Source organism: Pseudorca crassidens, chromosome 13 (genome assembly GCF_039906515.1).
Source record: "Pseudorca crassidens isolate mPseCra1 chromosome 13, mPseCra1.hap1, whole genome shotgun sequence".
Taxonomy (NCBI): Eukaryota; Metazoa; Chordata; class Mammalia; order Artiodactyla; family Delphinidae; genus Pseudorca; species Pseudorca crassidens.
This window is the reverse complement of record NC_090308.1, coordinates 35,508,262-35,531,535: the sequence shown is the minus strand read 5'-3', so window position 1 is coordinate 35,531,535 and position 23,274 is coordinate 35,508,262. Positions and strand designations below refer to the sequence as shown.

At 36.4% G+C, this 23,274-nt stretch overlaps 1 protein-coding gene across 6 annotated transcripts in view; it reads left to right on the top strand.

Annotated features, from left to right (window-relative positions):
• Positions 1–23,274, top strand: part of TRMT11 (tRNA methyltransferase 11 homolog) — a 60,013-nt gene that overhangs the window by 32,358 nt on the left and 4,381 nt on the right. For 4 of the 6 annotated variants that reach the window (XM_067702179.1, XM_067702178.1, XM_067702182.1 and 1 more), the window contains one exon: positions 7,118–7,238. In XM_067702179.1, coding sequence (XP_067558280.1) covers positions 7,118–7,238 — 121 coding nt within the window. The other 2 variants (XR_010933702.1, XM_067702180.1) reach the window with 2 other exon arrangements.

Genomic DNA, 23,274 nt, shown 5'->3' with positions numbered 1-23,274 from the left:
AGAATATGTGTCAGAAACACATGTGGTCCACAAAGGCTAAAATATTTACTATCTGGCCTGTAAGAGCAAAAGTTTGCCCCTGTTGTGTATCATACTTAGCTCGGGGCCTGTGTGTTCAATAGCTCTTTGGCCAGGCCATAAACTTAGATAAATTTTAACAACTTAGCTGAGTGATTCATCTATCTACTGCTAGTTAGCTTGAATATATATTGGCTCTTATGATCACTGTAAATGCAGTAAAATCTTTTTTAAAAGCTAAGACCAAACAAACTAAGAGCTATACATATATTTAAAGCCCTGATTATGTTCAACATTATTGGTTTGGGTTTTATTATTCAGTAGTTATTAATTATAAACAGAGCTGTGTACACCAACAATGAAAGACAAGATGTGTTGACAAAACAGGATCTTTAGATTTGAAAGGCAGTGTCAAGCTGAAAATTTGGCTATTTGTTCAATATGCTATAGATATCTTTTTTAGAAATTATTTTAATTTCTATATTTACTATACATAATTGTACAAAAAGCATTTTAGACCAGTGTTTTCTTGTTTGTCTTTTCATAATGGTTGATGGTCCCTCAGCAGTTGGAAGCTATGCTTTTTTGTTGTTTCTTTTATAAATGTTTCATTGGGAGCTACCAGGACCTAACTTTATTTTTTTATTATTATTATTTTAAAATAAATTTATTTATTTATTTATTTATTGGCTGCATTGGGTCTTCGTTGCTGTGCATGGGCGTCCTCTAGTTGAGGCGAGCGGGGGCTACTCTCTTCATTGCAGTGCGCGGGCTCTAGGCACACAGGCTTCAGTAGTTGGGGCTCACGGGCTCTAGAGCACAGGCTCAGTAGTTGTGGCCCAGGGGCTTAGTTACTCCACGGCATGTGGGATCTTCCTGGACTGGGGCTTGAACCTGTGTCCTCTGCATCGGCAGGCGGATTCTTAACCACTGCACCCTCAGGGAAGCCCTGACCTAACTTTAGTTTTGCATCTTGTTTATCAGCTAATAAGACTGTACACATTCATACCCATACCCCTTAACACAGGGCTTATGTTCTGTTAAGAAATTAATTATTTCTTAATTTTGGAAATAAGAGAAATTAATTCCAAGGAGTGAAATGACTTGTCTAAAGTTAAAAGCTAGCTAGTTTATTGTTTTCGTTATTCCTAGTGCTGTTCACATAATTCAAGATCTTGCCAAGATCTCAGGTGTCTGGTATGTGAAGTGATAGATGGTGTTTTATTAATATTTTCAGAGAAAAAAAATATTTTCAGAGAAGAGCATATTTGTTTATTTTTATTCAAAAGTGGTTTCTGCCTTAGACAAGCTGAACTCCAGCAGCAAACTAACTTGTCTTTTTGTTTTAATTCAAGTTTTCAGAGCTGGAATTTTAAAAATTTTATTTGAAATAAATTTCAAATTTACAGAAAAGTTTCAAATGCAAAAAACTCCCATCTCTCCCCCATCCAAATTTTCCAACTATTAACATACACCTCCTCTACCCCCCTTTCCTCACCCATTACATTAATCACATGCCCATTATCATTAATCATTTTTTGGAACTATTTGAGAAGTTGCAGATATGATGCCCCATCACCCCTGCGTATTTCATTGCATTTCTCAGAAGCAAGAGCATTGTTGTCAAATCACCATGAACCCCTGAAGTCTGGAAGTCAGCATTGATAGTGCTGCTGTCCAGATCATGGACCCCAGTCAGATGTTACTGATTGCAGTCTCTCTAGGAAAATGTACTGCATTGACCCATCATGTCATTCTCCTCCAGTCTGGAATATTTCCTCAATCTTTCCTTATCTTTTGTGTCCTTAACAGTTTTATAGAGTACAGGGCTTATATTGTGAAGGTTGACCCCTAACCCGGTCCATCTGATGTTTCTTCCTTGACCAGACTCAGGCAATGCTTTTGGTAGAAATACCACAAAAATGATACTGTGCTCTTAGTGCACTGCATTATGGGACACACAGAGCCAACCTCTACTGGAGGTCTTAAACTTGATCATCTGGTCATGTTGTTCTCTGTCAGGTTTCTCCGCTGTGAGTTATCATGTTCTTCTCGATTACTATTTCCCAGGGGGAGGTATCACAAGATTACACCAATATCTTGTTCTTCATCAGGTGACTCCTCACATTGACAACCACCATAATGATGACTTTTCTATTCCATCATTCCTTCTGCATTTTAAGTTGGCATTCTACTATAAGGATTAGTTTTCCCTTCTCTCCCATTAATTTATTAATTTATACTGGTATGGAGTCATAGATTCCTATATTATTCATTGGGTTATAATTTATTACTATCATTATTTTGTTGTTCAAATTGTCCCAGATTTATGATCAGCAGGAGTCCCTCTGAGGTGGCTCCTCTGTCCTTTTGAAATATCCTCATGAGTTTTTGTGTGTTTCTTATATTCTGGCATTTCTGACTTTCCACTATTTTGTAGTTTATTATTTAATTATAATTGAAATTAAATGTGGCTATGAATATCTTCTGTAATTCTTTTATTTCTTTGTTTTTTATAAAAAGTCAAACTGGAGGCACTTTCAACTATTTTAGTATTTCTGAAGACCTTAAAAAATGGCCACTGGGTATTTCTTCAGTGACTTCTCTTTTAATAATTTTCGACAAGGGGAAATTTCCAAGTCCGTATAACCAAAGGGATTTTTTAGAAGTAAAAAAAGGCACGTTTTTGTCACTTTTGTTTTTTTTTTTTTACCTTAGATGTTTTATCAAAGGACAAATTTCATCCAGGCTAGGACACACATGGAAAGACTCCTATGGCATTTACTTCCCTGACTTATTTGTCAGGTCTTCTGATGTTCATAACTAGACTTCTGTTGTGCCTTCTCCTCCCCTTAACTCAAAGTGATCTTATTAATGAACTTAGTTTGTCTTGCGTTTATATTAGGGAGTGAACTATTTTCACTTTTGCAGTAAACATAATCCAAAGTATTTACTCTTTTTAAAATAACACAGTATTAGATGAACTTAAAACTAAAGTCATCTGCAAAAGTTTGAAATAACGTTCTTGCTTCTGAATTAAACAATTTAGAATTAGTTTGGTTATGTTGTATTGCATATATAGCTTTTTATTAGACTAAGAATAAAGAATTCATTTTAAAATTGTACCTTAGCACAGCTTAATTTGAAAACTTTTGTATTTTTGGTATAGTGAATGTACGCTTTTAGTCCTACTATTGAATTAATTTACTCAGCCAAATCCTGTTATATGATTGAAGTTTAAAAATAAGACTCGCACATTATAATCAAGTTAAGGTATTATTCATTAAACCCAGAACATTTTTATTTTTTTTAAACCCAAGACATTTTGAAAGGTATAAGACGATAAAAACAAAATACTACCTAACAGCTTAGTTATTTGTGAAGAATTGTCAGAACTGATGATTGAAAAAGGGTTTTCTCACTATTTGGTAATTTAAATTGTGGTGAAGAAACTGCTACTCAACAAACTTCTGCTTCCTCTAGTCCAGATTCTCCCCACTCTAGTATACTGTATTTTTGGCCAGCATCAAGACACTCTGTATATGTTACGTCCTTCAACCTTTATTTATTCTGTACCCATTGCTTGATATACTGTTTCTTCTTTCCTCAGCCGTAAAATTCTAGTCATCTTTCAAGGCCTGGCTTAATTGTTACCACCTCTGTGACACTTTCTGAAACCTTCTAAGCAGAATTCATCAGTCCTTCATATGTGCTCTCCTAGTAGTTTGCTCTTATTACTCATAGAGACTTACCACATAAAATTATTCTTGACTTTTGGTATTTGTGAGTTTATTATTCACAATTTCAACTATTTGCAAATGACCCTGAAGAACTGTGTAACATTCATTTGGGCAGGGCATACATTCAACTCATGTATTTGATATTATAGGAGTTGCTAAGCAGTTGAGTGAGTGTAGCTTTTTGCCCAGGTTCCACATATCCCTATGTGTTGTTTTCTAATTGTCATTTATACACAGATAATGCTCTTGAAGTGATTAGAAACTGTGTTTCTTTGTGAAGGCTGTCCTTTACTGGAAATCCAACTGCTAGTGCTTGTGATAAAAATGATGACAAAGTGAAGAAGTCTAATAAAGTACTCCAAAGTAAGATTTGGGGATAAAGTTTAATTGTGATAAAATGAATTTTGTGGTGGCTCAGAGCCACAAAAAACAGAAACAAACGTGTTGTTTTTCATCTTTCATACAGGAAACAGAGAAAAGTGATTCTTTTAAATTGTTTTCAGTAAGTGCTGAAATCAATCAGCACAAAATCCGTTTCTCAAATGGGAAGTGAAACTCTAATGACATTTGGAAATAGTTAGCTTGAGTCATGAAGATTCACAGGAAAATAAATGGCTGTCAAAATTGATTGATGGAAAAGCTAGGGACCTATACACTTTTTTTTTCTTTTTTAAAAAAGGTTGAAATATAATTTGTATACCATGAAAGTCACCTTTTTAAAGTGTACAACTCCATGGTTTTTAGTATAACCTCAGAGTTATGCAACCATCACCACTGTCTAATTCTAGAACAATTTTTAAATAAATTTATTTTATTTATTTATTTTTGGCTGCGTCGGATCTTCGTTGCTGCGCATGGGCTTTCTCTAGTTGCAATGAGTGGGGGCTACTCTTCATTGCGGTGCGTGGGCTTCTTTGTTGCGGAGCATGGGCTCTAGGCGTGTGGGCTTCAGTAGTTGTGGTGCGCGGGCTCAGTAGCTGTGGCTCGTGGACTCTAGAGCGCAGGCTCAGTAATTGTGGTGCATGGGCTTAGTTGCTCTGCGGCATGTGGGATCTTCCTGGACTAGGGCTTGAACTTGTGTCCTCTGCATTGGCAGGTGGATTCGTAACCACTGCGCCATCAGGGAAGCCCTCTGGAACATTTTTATTATCCCCAAAAGAAACCCTGTATGCATAAGCAGTCACTATTGCTCTTGTCCCTAGTAACCACTTATCTATCTCTGTGGATTTACCTATTCTGGCTGATTTAGATTTTAAATAGAGGCTTAGATTATAGGGGAATAGTACTAAAAACAGGGAATTAAGATAAGATACCATACTATCATAATAGTCTAGGCATAGTACAGATTTATAGCTTCTACTTAACAGATTGCAAACAGTCCATTAGTATGAAATATGTTAGTAAATATATAGTAAATAATTTTTAACTGCTGTTTTTTATTTTTTAGTGTGATATTTTGGGAGTACACTGTTAAATTGATTGGCTCATTCATATAATAGAGTAGTGGTTAAAAACAAGTTTGTTAATGATAATGATGACCTAAATGATGTCCTTTCATGCTTAAACTCAAAGTTCAAGTCAAAAAATGATCTAGAACATGTAAATGTTTTTCTGCTGTTAAGCCAAATGCCAATGACTTAGTTTCACCAGTTTAGCGTTATTCATGTCATAAATATTAACTAAAATTGTATTGGTTTTGTACTTTGATTTAATTTATAAATTTGTTTTGGGTTTTATAGTTATATAAATTATATAAGCATGAGGAATTTATGTTTATATACATTTAAGAAACATTTTAATAAAAATACCTTGTCAATAAAAGGTATATAAATAAAATTTAATAAAAATACCTTTTCCTTTGCCAAGAAATAAGATTTTTTTCTTTAAAAAAGGGTATGTTACTAAATTTGACAAGTTCAGACATTTCTAAACCCTGATGTTTGCAAGCCTAAGGTCAAAACTATATCTTCTCTTTGTTACCATTACTTAAGTCTGTCAACTATGGTGTAGAATGTATTCTTTCATATCATAAATGCTTTGTGTGAAGACTCCAAATTTGACATCAACTTAATGTCATAGGAGCACAACATTTCTGACTGTATAGTGAGCATTAGAGAATTATTAGGTGAGATGAAATCTGAAATGGCCATTATTTGTTGGAAAGCCCTAAGGAGGGAGGCAGAGAATGACTTCAAGAGAATTCCTTCCACTGATAATGAAGTGAAGTGCATTATGAATGTTGCTTGGTAAGTGGGTGATGAAAGTTTTGAGCATGTGGTCAAGGTAATGAGGGAGAGCTTGTTGAAGGTCACAGGGACCTAGAGAAATCAGTGAACAAGTGGTGGGGAAGACAGTGTTGATGCATTAGAATTGGCTGGTCGGATGGTGGTCCTTTACAGGAAGCGCTGATCAGCACCTTTCCCATTTTGGATCAGAGCTTTAAGATATCCCGTATAAGAAATGTTTGCAGGCTGTTTATCTAGAAACATGAAGGTTTGCAAAGGAAAAATAAAAACTGGCAATCACAGTGTTCTTAAAGGTGCCCCTACCTAGTGAGCCCTCTCTCCTGCTGTTCTTCTGAATTCTGCTCCGTAACTGTTTCCCCCACATTTGTTACCTGTTTCTTCTACCAAGATTAGTGCCAACAACCTATCAGACATGAAGTTCTGAACTACTGCACCCTGACTGTCCTGCTTTCTAGATGTCGTCATCTTCATTCACTAAGTACATGTGCTGTACAGCAGCAAGCACCACTGCTCTTTATCATAACTTTGGTTTTATTTCATGGCAGAGGATTGATGTCATCTGTAGTGTTTAATTTAGTGGTAGTTTAGCTGAATAATCTTATATAACAAGGTTAATAGAGGTCTCAAGATGTCATAGAAAATTTTGCAGGGACATTTCATTTTAAAGGGGTATATGCTGTAGTGGGCTTTACTTTGGGAATTTATAATCATCCCCAGTTGAATCAGTCCCTCATGAATGTTAGGGGGTTGTTATGGAATGTATTTCTGTCTGTCTCATGTGCTCTCGTGGGATCCTTTAGGGTAGAATTGTCATCTTGTATTTCTGTGGTTTAAATGCTTGGCATTCTTCAATAAAACATACCTGTGTTCTCTCTCATCCTCATTATACAGGTAAAAACATTCAATTACTTTCTTTGGATGTGGTTATGTTAAATACTTTGCTTTTCATAAATGCAGATTGTTTATGGATTATATGGACAATTAGCATATGTGAAATAAAATGGTACAGCAAGTAGTGGGAGGACGTCCCATACCACACTGGATAACCCCCATGATGATCCTTTGCGGGGTGCACATGTAAGTGTCCCTAACAGTCAGCTGCTCTTTCTTCAGATACACTGAAGAGATGGTACCCTGGCACCCTTGCTTGAAACTCATCAGCAACTGTGAGCAGAAGCTTTCCGGTCGCACATCAAGGCGCTTGATAACGATGGAAAAGGTGAAGGGATTTGAGGTAAGTTATCCTAGTGTTTTTCAGATAAATTCTGGAAGAATTAGAAGTAGATTTTTCTAGTTTTCTTCTAATGAAGTTTGGAAACGTTAGTCCTTGATTTTTTAAAAAATATTGACGAGTTCAGGAAGAGGTAAAAGTTGAGCAGGTTTGTGGCCTTTGGTGGAGTTCAGAGGGTAGGAATAGAATATAGAAGTTGAAGACTAGAAATAAAAGTTGACCTTTACTTTTCAGGCTTATTTGACATCCTTGGGCTAACTCAGTTATAAAACAGAGCACTCTTAATTAAACAACCATTGTCTAATTAGCGATGTACTAGTTACCATTTCTCCCCAAAAGCAGAACCTACTTGACTGCAGACTGTACTGAAGAGAAAATGTCACTTTGAATAAAGGAGAAAGTAATTTACCCCCATCTGTTAGGGTCCAACACGTGTTCTCTCTCTTTTTCTTTCTCTTTCTCCCCCACACATAATTCATTTAAGCTTGAGAAGAAAGAACAAAACATCTGTTACATCATATCCAGATCAGAATTGATATGAATACCTCATACTGGAGCTTAATTAAATCTACAGAATGCTCACTGGGCTGTACTTATCTTGATTGACAACCAAAGCTCTTCCATATTCACTAGAAATTTGAGTAAGCCCCATCTTTGTTTTGGATTTGTAGGGCAAGCGGAGAAGAACAGGGTGTTACTGCCTGAGGATTTTGTCTTACTCATCCTTACTCTGCATTTGATATTTTTCATCTACTTCACAGCTTACGGGTTCTTTCACAATAATAAAAACTAATGTTTGTACAGTCCCTTTTGCATATATTATTTTACATATTTCTTGTTTTTGTCCTTTTAATTTCCATTTCCTGTCTGTCTCTAATTTAGACCCTTATTACCATATACCTGGTTTATGCTGATAATCTCCTAAATTACCTTTCTCCTTCCATTTTTCACACCTCTAGTTCCTACATGTTAAATAAATCTTCCTAAAACACTGCATTTGTTAAGTCACTTCTTGATGCAAAAATTTTCGTGACTCATTTTTATAAGAGTAAGGTTCAGAATCTTCAATGTGACAAAATTTCCTCAATAATTGGGCTCCAGTATCAGGGCATTTCTGAAGGCTAAGCTATGTGTATATATACATATACGTATGTGTGTGTGTGTGGGTGTGTATAAAGTTGATTGGTGTCCACTCTTACATATATGTGTATGTATGTATTTGTGTACATACATACATATGTAAAGGTATATGTGATGTAATTAAAATGAATGTCTGATAGTCATTTTAAACAAATACTAGAAGTGTATATGCAAGTAGCAGATATTCTTGGAGTGGCATCTTGTACTCAATATACTTATGTCATAATTATTCAGCATGTTCTTAAAACTTTTAGATTTACATTTAAAGAAGAAATATATTAAACAGTTATTTTACTTTATAGTACACCTTGCTTTTCTTCAAATTATATTCCTGGACTTTGCTGCTCACATTTTATACCAGACAGGTCACTTAATGTTTTTTGGAAGTCACATCTCGTTCCAAGGATGACAGTTTACCATTAAACGTTTAAAACATAAGCAGTTTTCAGAAATTCCAAAAGAGGAGTTTTCAAATTGTTTGACACAGTGACACAACCTTCCAAAGCGATCATTTTAAATGGCCACCGTTTATTTGGATATGCAGTAAGCCCTCCCTATCCGAGGGTTCCACATCCACAGATTCAGCCAAACTGCTCATCCTAAATGTGGTACACGATCCACAGCTGGTTGAAACTGAGCGTGCGGAACCCGTGGATGCCGAGACCCGACTCTCAGACTTGAGCATCTGCCAATTTTGGTATCCACAGTGGGTCCTGGAACCAATCTCCTGTGGATGCCAAGGGAGGACTGTACCAAGAAGCCCTCTTAACTAACTTCATTTCAAACTCAGTTGATTAACCAGTACTGGCTGTTCCTGCTCTAAAACACAATGCATGATGCCTAGAATAGGTCAGAGACTTTGAGCTAGTGAGTTACTTGGTCTCTACTATATTTGTACACTTCTGTACTTACAGATGAATTGTCTATTGTGAGTCACTTGTGTTTTTCCTGTGAGCTGTTTATGCCAGTTATATTTGCTATGTCATTTATATAATCTAAATACTAGTTAGACCAGTGAAATGTGAATGGAAGAATGAAGTTGTCATTTCTGTAGAAACAAATATGAATGCTTTAGAAAGATAGGACAAAGTGAATTGCTGAAAAATTTAGAGTCTTGTATTGGAAATGGTTGAGATAACTATAACAGGTTGGGAAAAAGTTACTGCAATCCAGGTTTCTGTACTGAGGTTGCTTTGTAAGAGTCTAAGTTCTTGCTTCATTTTACAGAAGCCAAAACTGGACATCTTTGCAGGTCTTAATTCTGTATCAAAAGATTGATAACGTGGCATGTGGAATCTTAGTTCTCTGACCAGGGATTGAACCCATGCCCCCTGCAGTGGAAGCGTAGTCTTAACCACTGGACCACCAGGGAAGTCCCTGAATATACAATTTTTTAAGTTGAAATAAGATGTTTAATATATTAACAAAGCATTTTAATTTTTTCCTGCTTTTACTGACTTTTTAAATTAACTGTAGTCTACTCAGCCTGCCATAACAGAATACTGCAGACAGAGTGGCTTAAATAAAAGAACTTGATTTTCTCACAGTTCTGGAGACTGGAAGTCCAAAGCCAGCAGGTTTGGTTTCTGATGAGACCTCTCTTCCTAGCTTGTAGACAGCCGCCTTCTCTTTGTGTCCTCTGTACATACACACTGCTGATGTTTCTTCCTCTTACAAGGACATCGGTGCTATTGGATTGCCACCCCACAGTGATGGCCTCATTTAACTTCATTCACCTCCTTTAAGGCCCTATGTCCAAGTACAGAAATATTGGGGGTTAGGACTTCAACATATGAATTTTGAGGCACACAATTCAGTCCATAACACTGATTATCAGTATCTGTCACATTGAATAAAAGCCTTCTGTTGTATGTTAGAGTATGCTTTTTTCATACTCTCCCAGTCACTTCTCATGTCTTTTATATTTTGAGGGAAGTAGTAAGACATTTGATAATTCAGATAGTAACATTACAGCTCTTAGAAATCACAGCACTTAATGTACTTATATGAGTTATTAATAATAAGAATAATAACTAACATGTGCCAGCCACATGAGTAATATGTATAAAAAACAAATATTACCTATAGATTTTGTAGTTTTAGTCTTGAAATGAGAAAGTAAAGTGAGTGACATTAGCATTCTTAGTGAGGTATAATTGACATATTTCTCATCTGTACATCATGGTTCAATGTTTGTATGCATTATGAAATGATCACCACAGTAAGTCTAGTTAACATCCATCACCATACATAGTTACAAATTTTTTTTTATCGTGATGAGGACTTTCAAGATCTACTCTCTTAGCAACTTTCAGATACGCAATGCACTATTATTAACTAGTTACCATGCTGTACATTACATCCTCATGGCTTATTTATTTTATAGTTGGAAGTTTGTACTTTTTGACCCTCTCCACTGCCTCCCTCCTCTAACCCCCTGACAACTATCAGTCTGTTCTCTGTCTTAATAAGCTTCGTTTTTTGTTTGTTTTGTTTTTTAGAATCTACATATAAGTGAGATCATATGGTGTTTGTCTTTTTCTGTCTTATTTCACTTTGCTTAATGCCCTCAGGGTCGATCCATGTTGTTGCAAATGGAAAGATTTCATTCTTTTTTTATGGCTGAGGAGTATTCTATTATACATATCACGTCTGCTTTATCCATTCATCCATCGATGAACATACAACTTGCTCCCATATCTCGGCTGTTGTAAATAATGCTGCACTGAATGTGGGGGTGTATGTATCTTTTCAGATTAGGGTTTTCATTTTCATAAGGTAAATGCCCAGAAGTGGAATTGCTGGGTCATATGTTAGTTCTGTTTTTAATTCGAGGGGTCTTCATATTGTTTTCCATCGTGGCTGCACCAATTTACCTTCCTTCCAAAAATGCACACAGGTTCCCTTTCCTTTTTATCCTCACAAACATTTGTTATTTCCTTTGGATAACAGCCATTTTAATAGGTGTGAGATTATATCTCATTGTGGTTTTGATTTGCATTTCTGTGATTAGTGATGTTGAGCATCTTTTCAAGTGCCTGTTGACCATCTGTATGTTGTCTTTGGAAAAATGTCTATTCAGATCCTCTGCCCATTTTTTAATTTTAATATTTTGCTTTTGAGTTGTATGAGTTCTTTGTATATTTTGGATATTAACCCTTATCAGGTACATGATTTGCAAATGTTTTCTCCCATTTGGTAGGTTGCCTTTTCATTTTGTTGATGATTTTCTTTGCTGGGCAGAAACCTTTTAGTTTGATGTAGTCTCACTTGTTTTTTTGGTTTTTTGGGTTTTTTTGCGGTACGCGGGCCTCTCACTGCTGTGGCCTCTCCTGTTGCAGAGCACAGGCTCCGGACGTGCAGGCTCAGCGGCCATGGCTCACGGGCCCAGCCGCTCCACGGCATGTGGGATCTTCACGGACCGGGGCACGAACCCGTGTCCCCTGCATCGGCAGGTGGACTCTCAACCACTGTGCCACCAGGGAAGCCCTCACTTGTTTATTTTTGCTTTTGTCACCTTATTTTTAAAGTCATATCCAAAAGATCATCACCAAGATCGATGTCAAGAAACCACCTGTGTTTTCTTCAAGTCTCTAATCCATTTTAGTTAATTTCTGTGTATGATGTAAGAGGATAGAGTTTCATTCTTTTGCATGTGGCTGTCCAGTCTTCCCAGCACTCTTTATTGAAGAGACTGTCCTTTCCCCGTTGTATATTCTTGGCTCTTTTGTCATACATTAATTAATTGAACATAAAAGTGTGAGTTACTTCTGGGTTCTCTATTCTCTTTCATTGATCTATGTGTCTGTTTTTATGCTAAAACCATACTGCTAGAATTGACATAGCTTTGTAATATAGTTTGAAATCAAGGAGCATAATACCTCCAGCTTTGTTCTTCTTTCTCAAGATTGCTTCAGCTATTTGGGCTTTTTTGCAGTTCCATACAAATTTTTATCATAAATGGATGTTGAATTTTGTCAAATGCTTTCTCTGCATCTATTGAGATGATCATACAATTTTATTCTTCCTTTTTTTTTTTTTGCGGTATGCGGGCATCTCACTGTTGTGGCCTCTCCCGTTGCAGAGCACAGGGTCTGGATGCACAGGCTCAGCGGCCATGGCTCACAGGCCTAGCCACTCTGCGGCATGTGAGATCTTCCCGGACCAGGGCACGAACCCGTGTCCCCTGCATCGGCAGGCGGACTCTCAACCACTACGCCACCAGGGAAGCCCTATTCTTCCTTTTTTTAATGTGGTGTATCACGTTTTATTGACTTGTATTGAACTCTTCTGGCATCCCTGGAATAAATTCCACTTGATCATGGTGTATGATTCTTTTAATGTATCATTGAGTTTGGTTTGCTAATATTTTGTTGAGGAGTTGTATATCTATATTCATCAAGGATATTAGTCTATAATTTCTTTTCTTGTGGTATCCTTGTCTGGTTTTGGGTAATGCTGGCCTCGTAGAATGAGTTTGGAAGTGTTCCCTCTTCCTGTATATTTTGGAAGAGTTTGAAAAAGATGGTATTAATTCTTCTTTGAATGTTTTGTAGAATTCACAAATGAAGACATCTGGTCCTCTGCTTTTGTTTGTTGGGAAGTTTTTGATTACTGATTCAATTTCTTTCTTTTTTTTTTTTTTAAAGATGTTGGGGGCAGGAGTTTATTAATTAATTAATTTATTTTTGCTGTGTTGCGTCTTCGTTTCTGTGCGAGGGCTTTCTCTAGTTATGGCAGGCAGGGGCCACTCTTCATCGCGGTGCGCGGGCCTCTCACTATGGCGGCCTCTCTTGTGGAGCACAGGCTCCAGACGCGCAGGCTCAGTAGTTGTGGCTCACGGGCGTAGTTGCTCCGTGGCATGTGGGATCCTCCCAGACCAAGGCTCGAACCCGTGTCCCCTGCATTAGCAGGCAGATTCTCAACCACTGCACCACCAGGGAAGCCCCTACTGATTCAATTTCTATTAGCAATTGGTCTATTCAGATTTTCTGTTTCTTCATGACCCAATCTTAGAAGGTTGTGTGTTTCTAGGAATTTCTTCTAGGTTGTGTAATTTGTTGGCATATAAGTGTTGATAGTGGTCTCTTATGATCCTTTGTATTTCTGTGGTATCAGTTTAAAGTTTCTTCTTCAGTTCTGATTTTACTTATTTGAGTCTTTTTTTTTTTCAAGTGAGTCTAGCTAAAGGCTTGTCAGCTCTATTTATCTTTTCAAAGAACCAGCTCTTAGTTTCATTCATCTTTTCTATTATGTTTTTAGTCTCTATTTCACTTATTTCTTCTCTGATCTTTATTTCCTTCCTTTCTAGTTTGTTGAGGTGTAAAGTTAGGTTGTTTGTTTAATGTTTATTTTAATGCATTAAAAATACAAATATTACCTATATATTTTGCAGTTTTAAGTCTTGATATTAGAAAGTACAGTGAATGACATCAGCAATCTTTATTTTGTGGCCTCCATAAAAAGTACTTGCACCATATGATGATTATGAGGGCTTGAAGCACTGTTCCAAAGAATTGGAAGGAGAAAAATCTAGAGAAAAGGCTTTAATAATTAATGGAGCCCCATAATAAACCAGTCATTTCTGTTTTAGTGACAAAATTAAGACCCATTGTGGACAATTTCACATTTGCTTTTCCCTGAGTTTAATTTGTTTAAGAAAGTCTAGTATATTTTTTTTGGTAGATTTATAATATTTCCCTAAGCAAATTTGATACACAGAAGAAGAAATAGAGAATGATCTAAGAATGCTTCTGAGAATGCTTTTTCCTATCTAAAAATGATAAATAAGGTCACTCACCTTAGATATTTTTAAACCTATAAAGGCAGTGTTAATTTTTGTTTGGTTGCTTTTTATCATTTTACTTTTGTCCTTTCAAATTAATTTATAAAACAAGGCAAGCCTTTTGCTCAAGTAATTTTTTGAAATGGCCTTCACTTTATAAGATCAAATTTAATCAGTGAGTTTTAACTTGTATGGAGTTTATTATAACTGAAATTACTTTGTCATGTTAAATTAGTCGTGTTTGGCTTTTTATTAATTACTTCATTTCTACCTTCTGTTTGTATGGAGAGGAGTGTATATAATTGCAGCAAGATCCCAGTCCTTTATAATGAAAGTGATGACATAAAATTGTCAAACAGTTCTCATGCACATCTAACAAATTATTCTCGACCTTGTTCAGTGTTGTTGATTTTGGCAGTGGAAGACTATTAATTTTAGATTTTTACACTTTTGTATACTGTGTCTCTTCATTTTTGATTTGTTACTTGTTAGGTTTAACTTCAGTATAACTTTTGACCCACTTGATGTGTTGTTATAAAGTGTTCTCCCTCCCCCCCCTTTTAAAATGTAAACATAAGTTATAAATGTAAAAATATCTAAAGAATATAGATATTTCATAAAACTTTGTATCTTTACATTATTGGCTATAGTTTTCAGACTTACTGAACATTAGTAGTAAAGGAGAAAATTCTTGCTAACCATGTTAAAATTATGAAGATGCCTGATTAAGAAAAGCTAGCTTTCTGTCATTATTCCCTGTTGATGTAGTCTGAAAGCTAAGTGAATGACAAATAACACTGTTTAATGCTTTATTTTTTACAGCGGTTTCACATCCATTTGACCTTATTATTTTGCCTCTGTTAGAGATGAGGAAGTGGCCAAGGCCTAGCCCAGTCCACTTAAATAGGAAGTGGCCAATTTGAGACCAAAACTCCTCTTTGTCCCTGAAATTCTCTCCTTTTTTGTAGATCATGTTGCCTCTTCACCAAAACACAATTCTACCTTTAGAATATGCCAAGATTAAAAGGCAAATGTTCTTCAGTAGCATGTTACAAGTTTCTTTTAAAGCCAGTTTTTTCTCATCACTCATGGGGCCATGGCAGAATGATTTGTTTTTACTAGAACTTATTTTTCCTGTTGATACAACATGTAGTCAGTGCTGCTATATATAGTTGTGGTCACAGTGGTTACTCCTATAAAACATTTTTCTCATATAAAATTCATAGGAGAAAAATGCTGCTCTCTAGAGTTGTCCAGAACAGTTCAGAAATCAAGTGTAGTAGTTTGTCTTCAGTGAAGTACCCAAAATAATACTCTCTCAGTGTTTTATACCAATATACTTGGATAGACAAATGAGTACCCAAAGCAGCCATTTTCAAGACTTCCTTGAAATTTTTTTTAAACATTAATGCAACTTTTATATGCTATAGTACTTGGTTAAATATAAGAAAATTATCTTAAATTGTCATTGCACTAAATGGGCCGTCATGTGCCCTATTTGTTTTGTGGCTTATTTACTGGACATCCTGCCTTACACTGCTGGTGGTTTGAGAAGTACTGAAGTATAGATAAATTTAATTTTAGATACCATATGGACATTAGTTTAGACTAAAGTTATAATACTGTGTAAACCAGTTGTTATTTTTTTTATAGCTAGCCAGTATAGTTCACATGATTTAAAGTAGAGAATATTGGGAGGTCATAGTAGCAGGTGATGAAAGTTAATGTAATTTTTTATTTTGGACCAAATGAAAGAGTCCAGTAACATGAAGCCTATGAATGCTTCATTAATCAGGATGGAAGGTGGCCAAAACTGAAAGACTTGACTAAAGGACTGAAAGATTTTAAAGCTGTGGAGGGAGAAAAGAACCATTAACATTGTAACAACAACAACGGTGTTTTAAATAAGAGAGAGAAGAGAAACTGAGGTCACTTGTTTGAGAAAATGACTTATGAATGGCTTGAAGTGGAAGAAATTAGTCTTTGTATAAGTAGTTTCCATATTATACTGATAGTAGTGTTACTAATCACAACCTGTGGTGTTTTGCTGACATAATGCTTGTGCCTGTTTCCATTATGCATTATCCTTTCCCAGGATCCATGTTGTCAATTTTTTTTCCTTTGGCAGCCATTTGAATTAAAGGTGGTCTCTTCCTGTTGACCTTTCTTTCTGAAATACTTTGTTTTTTGCCTGTCTTTTGCCAGGATGGTTGGGTATTTTCCTTTTGATTAGAGCTATGAAAGATTAGAGATTAGGTATGAAGTATTTCGATCTTATAACATGCCTGGTGGGAAATAGATGCTACTTCATTTATCAGTGAGAAAAATAAGACAGGGTGACACTAAATCAGAACATGATAGTTGGATATGAACTGAGTCTAGGTCATAGTACAATACAGTATTCATTACCATCAAAATGTGTGTCTGTGTGTGTGTGAGAGAGAGAGAGAGGGCAAGGGAGAGAGATGGAGAAAGAGAGACTCTTTTAAATTATTTTGCATTAGAAATCAGAAGGAAGCTATTTGCATTATTTATAAATTATATTTCAACTTGAGATATTTAAAAAAGGCTTATAAAAACAGAAAGAAGCCTGATGCTGCATATCATATTGTATTAATTCAGTTTTAAGGATCATGCCATCTACTTAGTTCTGAATGAATCACTTTTGCTGTTAATGGTACTTTTCCTTGAATTTAAATTTTAGAGAGTCATCACTTGACTTTTTCTTTTATACTTCTGCAACTAAGTGACTTTGCCAAACTGGATGTTTTGTTAAATTAATGCTATCATAATAGTTTTAAATTACTATTTCTGGTAAACCAAGAAAAAGCAAAAGTCTATCCCCTACTAGCTCCAAGAAGGAATCATTTAAGATACCTGGATCCTTCTACTTATGATGCTATTTGGATATGGCTCTTTTATTTGCAGGAAAAAGCAGTTGTTCTCTGAAGGCAGAGAGAGCATCCATCTTAATGTTCCAGCTCTAATGCTCATATTTTCAAACCATGGCAGTAAAACAGTCTTTAACTGTTGTTACAGAATCTTAGGCAGAGGTCAGTTGCAAAATATAAAGTATGATCTAGGGGTCCAAGGCATGAATGGTTTAGGGAAATGAGAAGTTTATGTTCATAGTCAGCATAATCCTCTGGAGCTTTTTTTATAATTCTCAAATGACACATTTTCTATTTTTTGTATTTTTATTTATTTATCAAATGGTTATTTAATTTAGAACTGTATTTCTAGTGTTTTTCAAATTCAGACACAAACTAGTGTCTTCTTCTCACTCCATGACCCACCAAGAACCCAACCCTGAGATTTTAATGTGTATTTTTTTTGCCCCAAACCTAAAGGGTACAGTTTAATGAATAATTATAAAGTAAACATCTCTGTAACCACCACCAAGGTCAGAATTACAGAGTATTGGAGCATCCCCTTTTGTGGCTATTTTTGATCATAAACACCTCCTCCTGCAGGTATAACCACTAATCTGACTTTTATGGTAATCACTTCCTTACTTTCCTTTGTAATGTTATCACTATCGAATTCATCCCTAAGCAAAATAATTTTGTTTGTTTTTGATGTTTACATATATAAATGCAGGTGTATTTTAATTAATTTTTCTTTTAATGGATTGTTGATGATTTTAAGAAGTCACCTAGGAGATGAATTGTCTCCACATTAAAGCAAGAGTATGTATGTTCATGTCTATGCGTGTTTTGGTCTGTTACTCATCCTCTGCTGCTTAGGTAAGTAAGGTTCTTCTTAACTTTAATTGACTTTTAGATATAGTAACTAATAAGTTGTCATTACATTTTTATCCCCTGTGTTGACTTGTATTTTAATGTTTGAGGTTAAGTTTTGAATTTTATGGAGTTATAGGTTTTAGTGGCGAGTATGTAGGAAGTATTCATAGTTCTGTATCAACATGATAGCACAGATATCCATGATGGTTTTTTTTAGTTAGAAAGAAATTATGTGTTGAGTGCCAGATGTCAAAGTTCAATCATTAGGTGTCACTCATTTTCAGAACTCTAGATATAAAGATTTTTATATATATTAAAATATTTTAACAAATTCTAGGTAACTTAATATCTTACAGAGTAATTAAACTTTTTACAAGTACAGGTTATATGTAAATACAAAGTTTAGGGATGAAGATTTCCAACCCTTACCTTGCTCCCATTAAGAATAGTGCTAGAGGGTTTTTTTCCTTAACAGTATTGGATGCCAGACTTTTGACCTGCTTGTCCTTGGTTTGGAAATGGCCTAGTGCTGTTTATAGTTGTATAACTTTAGCACAAGTGGTTTCTATAGCTACTGTCCAGTACCAGATGTAGAACACTGGGAAGCTTTGATAAGGGGAGCAGGATTTTTAAACAAAAGCCGGACATGGATAATTACCCTGAAGCTGAACTGAGGTCCATTATGTTCAGCACTGTCATTTACATTTCATTTTCACTCTCTGCTGATTATAAGAAGGAAAATCTACTCACTGTTTTCCTCTTCCATCTCTTTGCCTTCTTCCTCTCACCTTATTAAAGAATGTGTATTATACCTTTAATCTGTTTCATGAATCCTCGACAGAATTAGGTGAGCATCACCAATTTGCTGGCTTTTACTTACGATGACAGCATCATTGGTTTCCACTTATCATAGAATAAGTTTCGTAAGCCATTTGTATTCAAGTGTTTGCAGTGAAACTGCTGTTTTGTATAAACTGCTGCCACTTTGAGAATATAAATGACTTAAGGTTAATACTAGTGAGGTAGAAGAAATCATTATCTCATTATCAGGAGCTGTCAGTAAGTGAAAGGACAACTTAAACCTGACCTATAATTAAAATAGCCATTTGGTTTTCTTCCAGATGGTTTTCAGCTTCATCCCCAAAGTGACACCTTTCTAGGGGAAAGCTCTTGTTTTTAAACAGTAATTTTTATAAATTGATGATTATTCTTAGGTATATTGTTGGGGGGTTCTTTGAAAGTAACTCTTTTGGCAGTAAAGGGAAACCGTGAGAGAGAATTTTGGCTTCAGTTAGAATGTGGGTTGGGAGTGATGAGACAGACCGTAGAGTTAAGCAAGGGGATCCAGTTTGTAGTAGAGGGGGACTGGGGGCAAGGAAGTTGAGAAAATTCATACTTGATGACTCCTTTTTTTTTCTCTGTAAAGAAAGATGTAAGTTTTTGTTGAGAGTGAGTGGAAAAGGTAGTATGAGAAATGAGAAAACTGTCTTTTACTGATTTTTACATTCATGTATTTTTCATATTTTAGTATGTTTTCTTTTTCTGATTTGATTGCATGTTCCCTGAGGGGAAAGCCATGGCTTTCATCACTCAGCATGTGTTTATGGGACCATTTGTGTCATGTGTTGAGACAGAACAGACTGATAAAACATAGTCCTTATCCTTAGAGAACTTGCATGTGGGAGAAACGATGACCCAACCCATTCCAGCATCACGTGTTTGGTTCTGTAGTGATCAGTGCATATTGCTCTGTGAACACCAGGGAGCGCCTACCTGAGGAGATGGTGCTTGAGTCAAGAGACCAACATTTTCAGCAAAGGTACAGAGACATGAGAGGGGTTATGGTGCATTCAGGGAACCCTAGACATTTAAGCATGACTGAAATACTAAGTATGTGGGGAGGAGTGGCTTGAGAAGTGGAAAACCAAAGGCCTGCCTAGTGTTGAAGGTCTTTACATACCAAAGAGTTTCAAGTTTATCCTATCGGTGATGGCAAGCCCTGAGGAATGTGAGTTAGTAGAGTGACAGAAGTTCTTGTTTTAGGAAGGTCACCCGGGCTTTAACATGCAGGCAAGTTTTTATTATGGAAAGATGCCTGTGATACCAGCCTGGAGGCTTCTGGCATGGTCATGTGAAGATGATGCGGCTGTCAACTAATAAAGGTAGAAACTGGAGATTGTGGGCGAGACAGTGGAATTGAGAGCTTCAGGGGAGGTAGATGTGCCAGGACCTAATGACTAATTGAATAATTGGGGTAAGGGAGACAGGAGTTAAGGATAACTTTTAGAAATCTGGCTTGGGGTAGCTGAGTAGGTGCATGTATCTTTACCTGTCCTCCCTACTTCCCAAAGGACATGGCGCAGTGCCGCTTTCCTGGACTGCTGCAGGAGTCTTCCAGCTGGTTTCCCTGCCTCTGGAATTTCTCCTACCATTATGTTTCCTGTACGGTAGCCGGAATATCTTTCACAATGTAAACAGATAATGAAACTCCCCTGCCTAAAAGTCATCAATAACTTTGTGAAATTTAGACTAAAATTCAGAGTCCTTCACATAACCTTCAAGGCCGGCCCGATCTTAGGCTTCTGGCCTGTCTCTCCAATTTCATTTTGTGCCACCTTCCCTTTAGTTTTGCAAGCCTTAGCCACACTAGCCTGCTTTCAGTTCCCAGAATGTACTTACCTCTTTCAAGTCTGAGTCTTTTCACATTGTTTCCTCCCTCATTGTGTTCCCTAGAATGCTTTCTTCTGGTCTCTTTCTATGAGTAAATTTGACTCATCCTTTAGGTCTCAGATAAATGTCACTTCCTTAGGGAAGCCTTTCTTATGCATTCTCTTCTCCCCCATCTAACTAGGTGTCTCCTTATATTCTTATAGTAACCCTTTTCTTCCCAGTGTTTAATCATGGTTTGTAAATACATGTTTGGGTATACATTGTTTAATGTCTCTTCCCGCTAGTATATAACTGTGAATTCATGGAGCTTGACTGTTTTGCTCACCACTCGGTAAATATTTATGGAGTGAATAGTAATTGTTCAGTGATTGTTTTGGGCCCCTCTAGAATAAAAAACAATCAAATTCAACAGCATTTAAATCATCCATTTGAAAGAAGAGTAGGAATAGATAGTTAAGGCTGGCTAAAAGTTTTCTGTTTCAAAATACACTGAATTTTATCATTACCCTGATATCACTCCTCAAAAGTCAGTGGTACAGAAACATTTTAATCCTATCATACCTAGGCCTCATTTCTCATGAGAAGCAAACCAAAAAAGCAGCTGAATCGCCATACTGTGGAAAATCATAACACCTTCCTTCTGTTTAAGGGAGATGATAACAAAGAATGGCAGATTTCTGGGAGAAGGCAGTAATTAGAAGGATAGTTTTACCTAAATGGAGTTGTGAACTTTAGTTTCTTTAAAGTCTGAGCAGTTTTATGATGTTCAGGACGCTCTTACATATATGTATTCTCCCAGTGTAATCCAGAGTGTCATTCGTTCCATTCAAAGTGTCAGCTTCAGGGCTTCTCTGGTGGCGCAGTGGTTGAGTCCGCCTGCCGATGCAGGGGACACGGGTTCGTGCCCCGGTCCGGGAAGATCCCACATGCCGCGGAGCGGCTGGGCCCGTGAGCCATGGCTGCTGAGCCTGCGCGTCCGGAGCCTGTGCTCCGCGGCGGGAGAGGCCACAGCAGTGAGAGGCCTGCGTACCGCAAAAAAAAAAAAAAAAAAAAAAAGTGTCAGCTTCAGATGTAACTACAAAACATACAGTTTTTTTTTCTTTTCTTGAAAAGTTGTTCCCCTTTAGATTAACATTTATTAAATTACAAGTGGCTGAAGTACTTTCCTTTCAATGTCTCCTGTGTTCTTTTTGATGCTCTACTTTTGATGTAGAGTTATTTGTAAAAATAAAGATTAACTTGAATAAGGTCTAGTTTATGTACTTTTCCTTTATTTTTCTCGAGAATAATTTGCAAATGGACATAAATGACAATGATACACTTTACAGTCACTAAGGTAAATATGTATTTGTATATTTCCACACTATTCTTCTGAAAATGAAATGGTGTGAATAAATGCCAGTGCCCTCTGAAGGAAAATGGCCATCATGTTGCTGCTCTGTAACTCTAGGTGTTTACAGCAATCAGGACTTAGAGACAGTGAGGGAAATAGAGCGCTCCTGACAGTCGGATGCATGATGGTCAGCTCTGCTTTAAACTATCTTTATCCACAGCGGGAAATACTATACAGAAGGATTTATCTGCTTCAGCCAGCAGAGGGCACTGTACACATAAAAGTACACTACCAATTGTAAAGCTTCCTTTGATTTTTTTTGGCAAGTGTGTTAAAATTCCTCGAGTGGTTTATGTTTAGAATTAGCAGTACTGATAGGACAGGAAATTGGCTGGGTGGGACAGTGGTTAAAGGGGTTCTGTCTAAAAGTTTAGATCTGAAATATGTGCTACCAAATATGTTGCTGTTCCGTGAAGAATGTCCTCTAAATGTCAAACTCCATTTTGAACGACCCACTAATCTACCATGTGGGAAGTTAACTCTTTAACCATTGTTTTGATGTAATTTCTACTTAAAAAAAAAACAACAACTGTGATGGAAAACGCATGAGCTTTGAAGTCTGATCTAGTCTACAATTCTGGAAATACTGCTTACTAGATGTGTGACTTGTGGCAGATTATTTAGACTCTTTTAGTCTCTTTCCATATCTGCAAAATTTAGATAATAATCTGTGAAAAGATGCAGAAAATTAAATAATTCACTTATGTAAAACACATAGTTGCAAATATGTATCAGTTGCTTTCTTGAATCAGAACTTGTATGTTTCTTGTCATATTTACAATTGCTGTTTGTCTTACAAAGTTAAGTGATAGGTCTGAAAGCTGTGTATTTCCATTATGTAGCCATCTGTAGCTAGCACAGATTTTCCTACAGAAATTCTTGATTTCTGGTTATAAAAATGATAAACAGTAGATAGTGTAATCAACAATCTTAATATTTTATTCATATTTCCTTAAGTACTGCCATGTGCCAAAATTTAACCAGTAGTTATGAAATTTGGGAAAAGTGGTCTGTAATCTTTCATTGCCATAGTTTTCTTTCTTGGCATTTCCTAATTCTTTGTGTATTTTTATTTTCCATGAAGTATTTCTTGCTTACTAAAGATTGGCAGAACTCAGGTTTCATGATACATAGGTGATATCATGACTGATAGTGATAGACAGATTTGGAAGTGTTAGAGAAACCAGAAATCAAACATTGGGGCAAGATTGAGTTAGTGAGGGATATCAAGCATTGTGTTGCTTGAGGATACTCTTCTCCTTTTAAGTAAACCCTTGGCATTTGAGATACTGAGTTGAAAAAAAAATC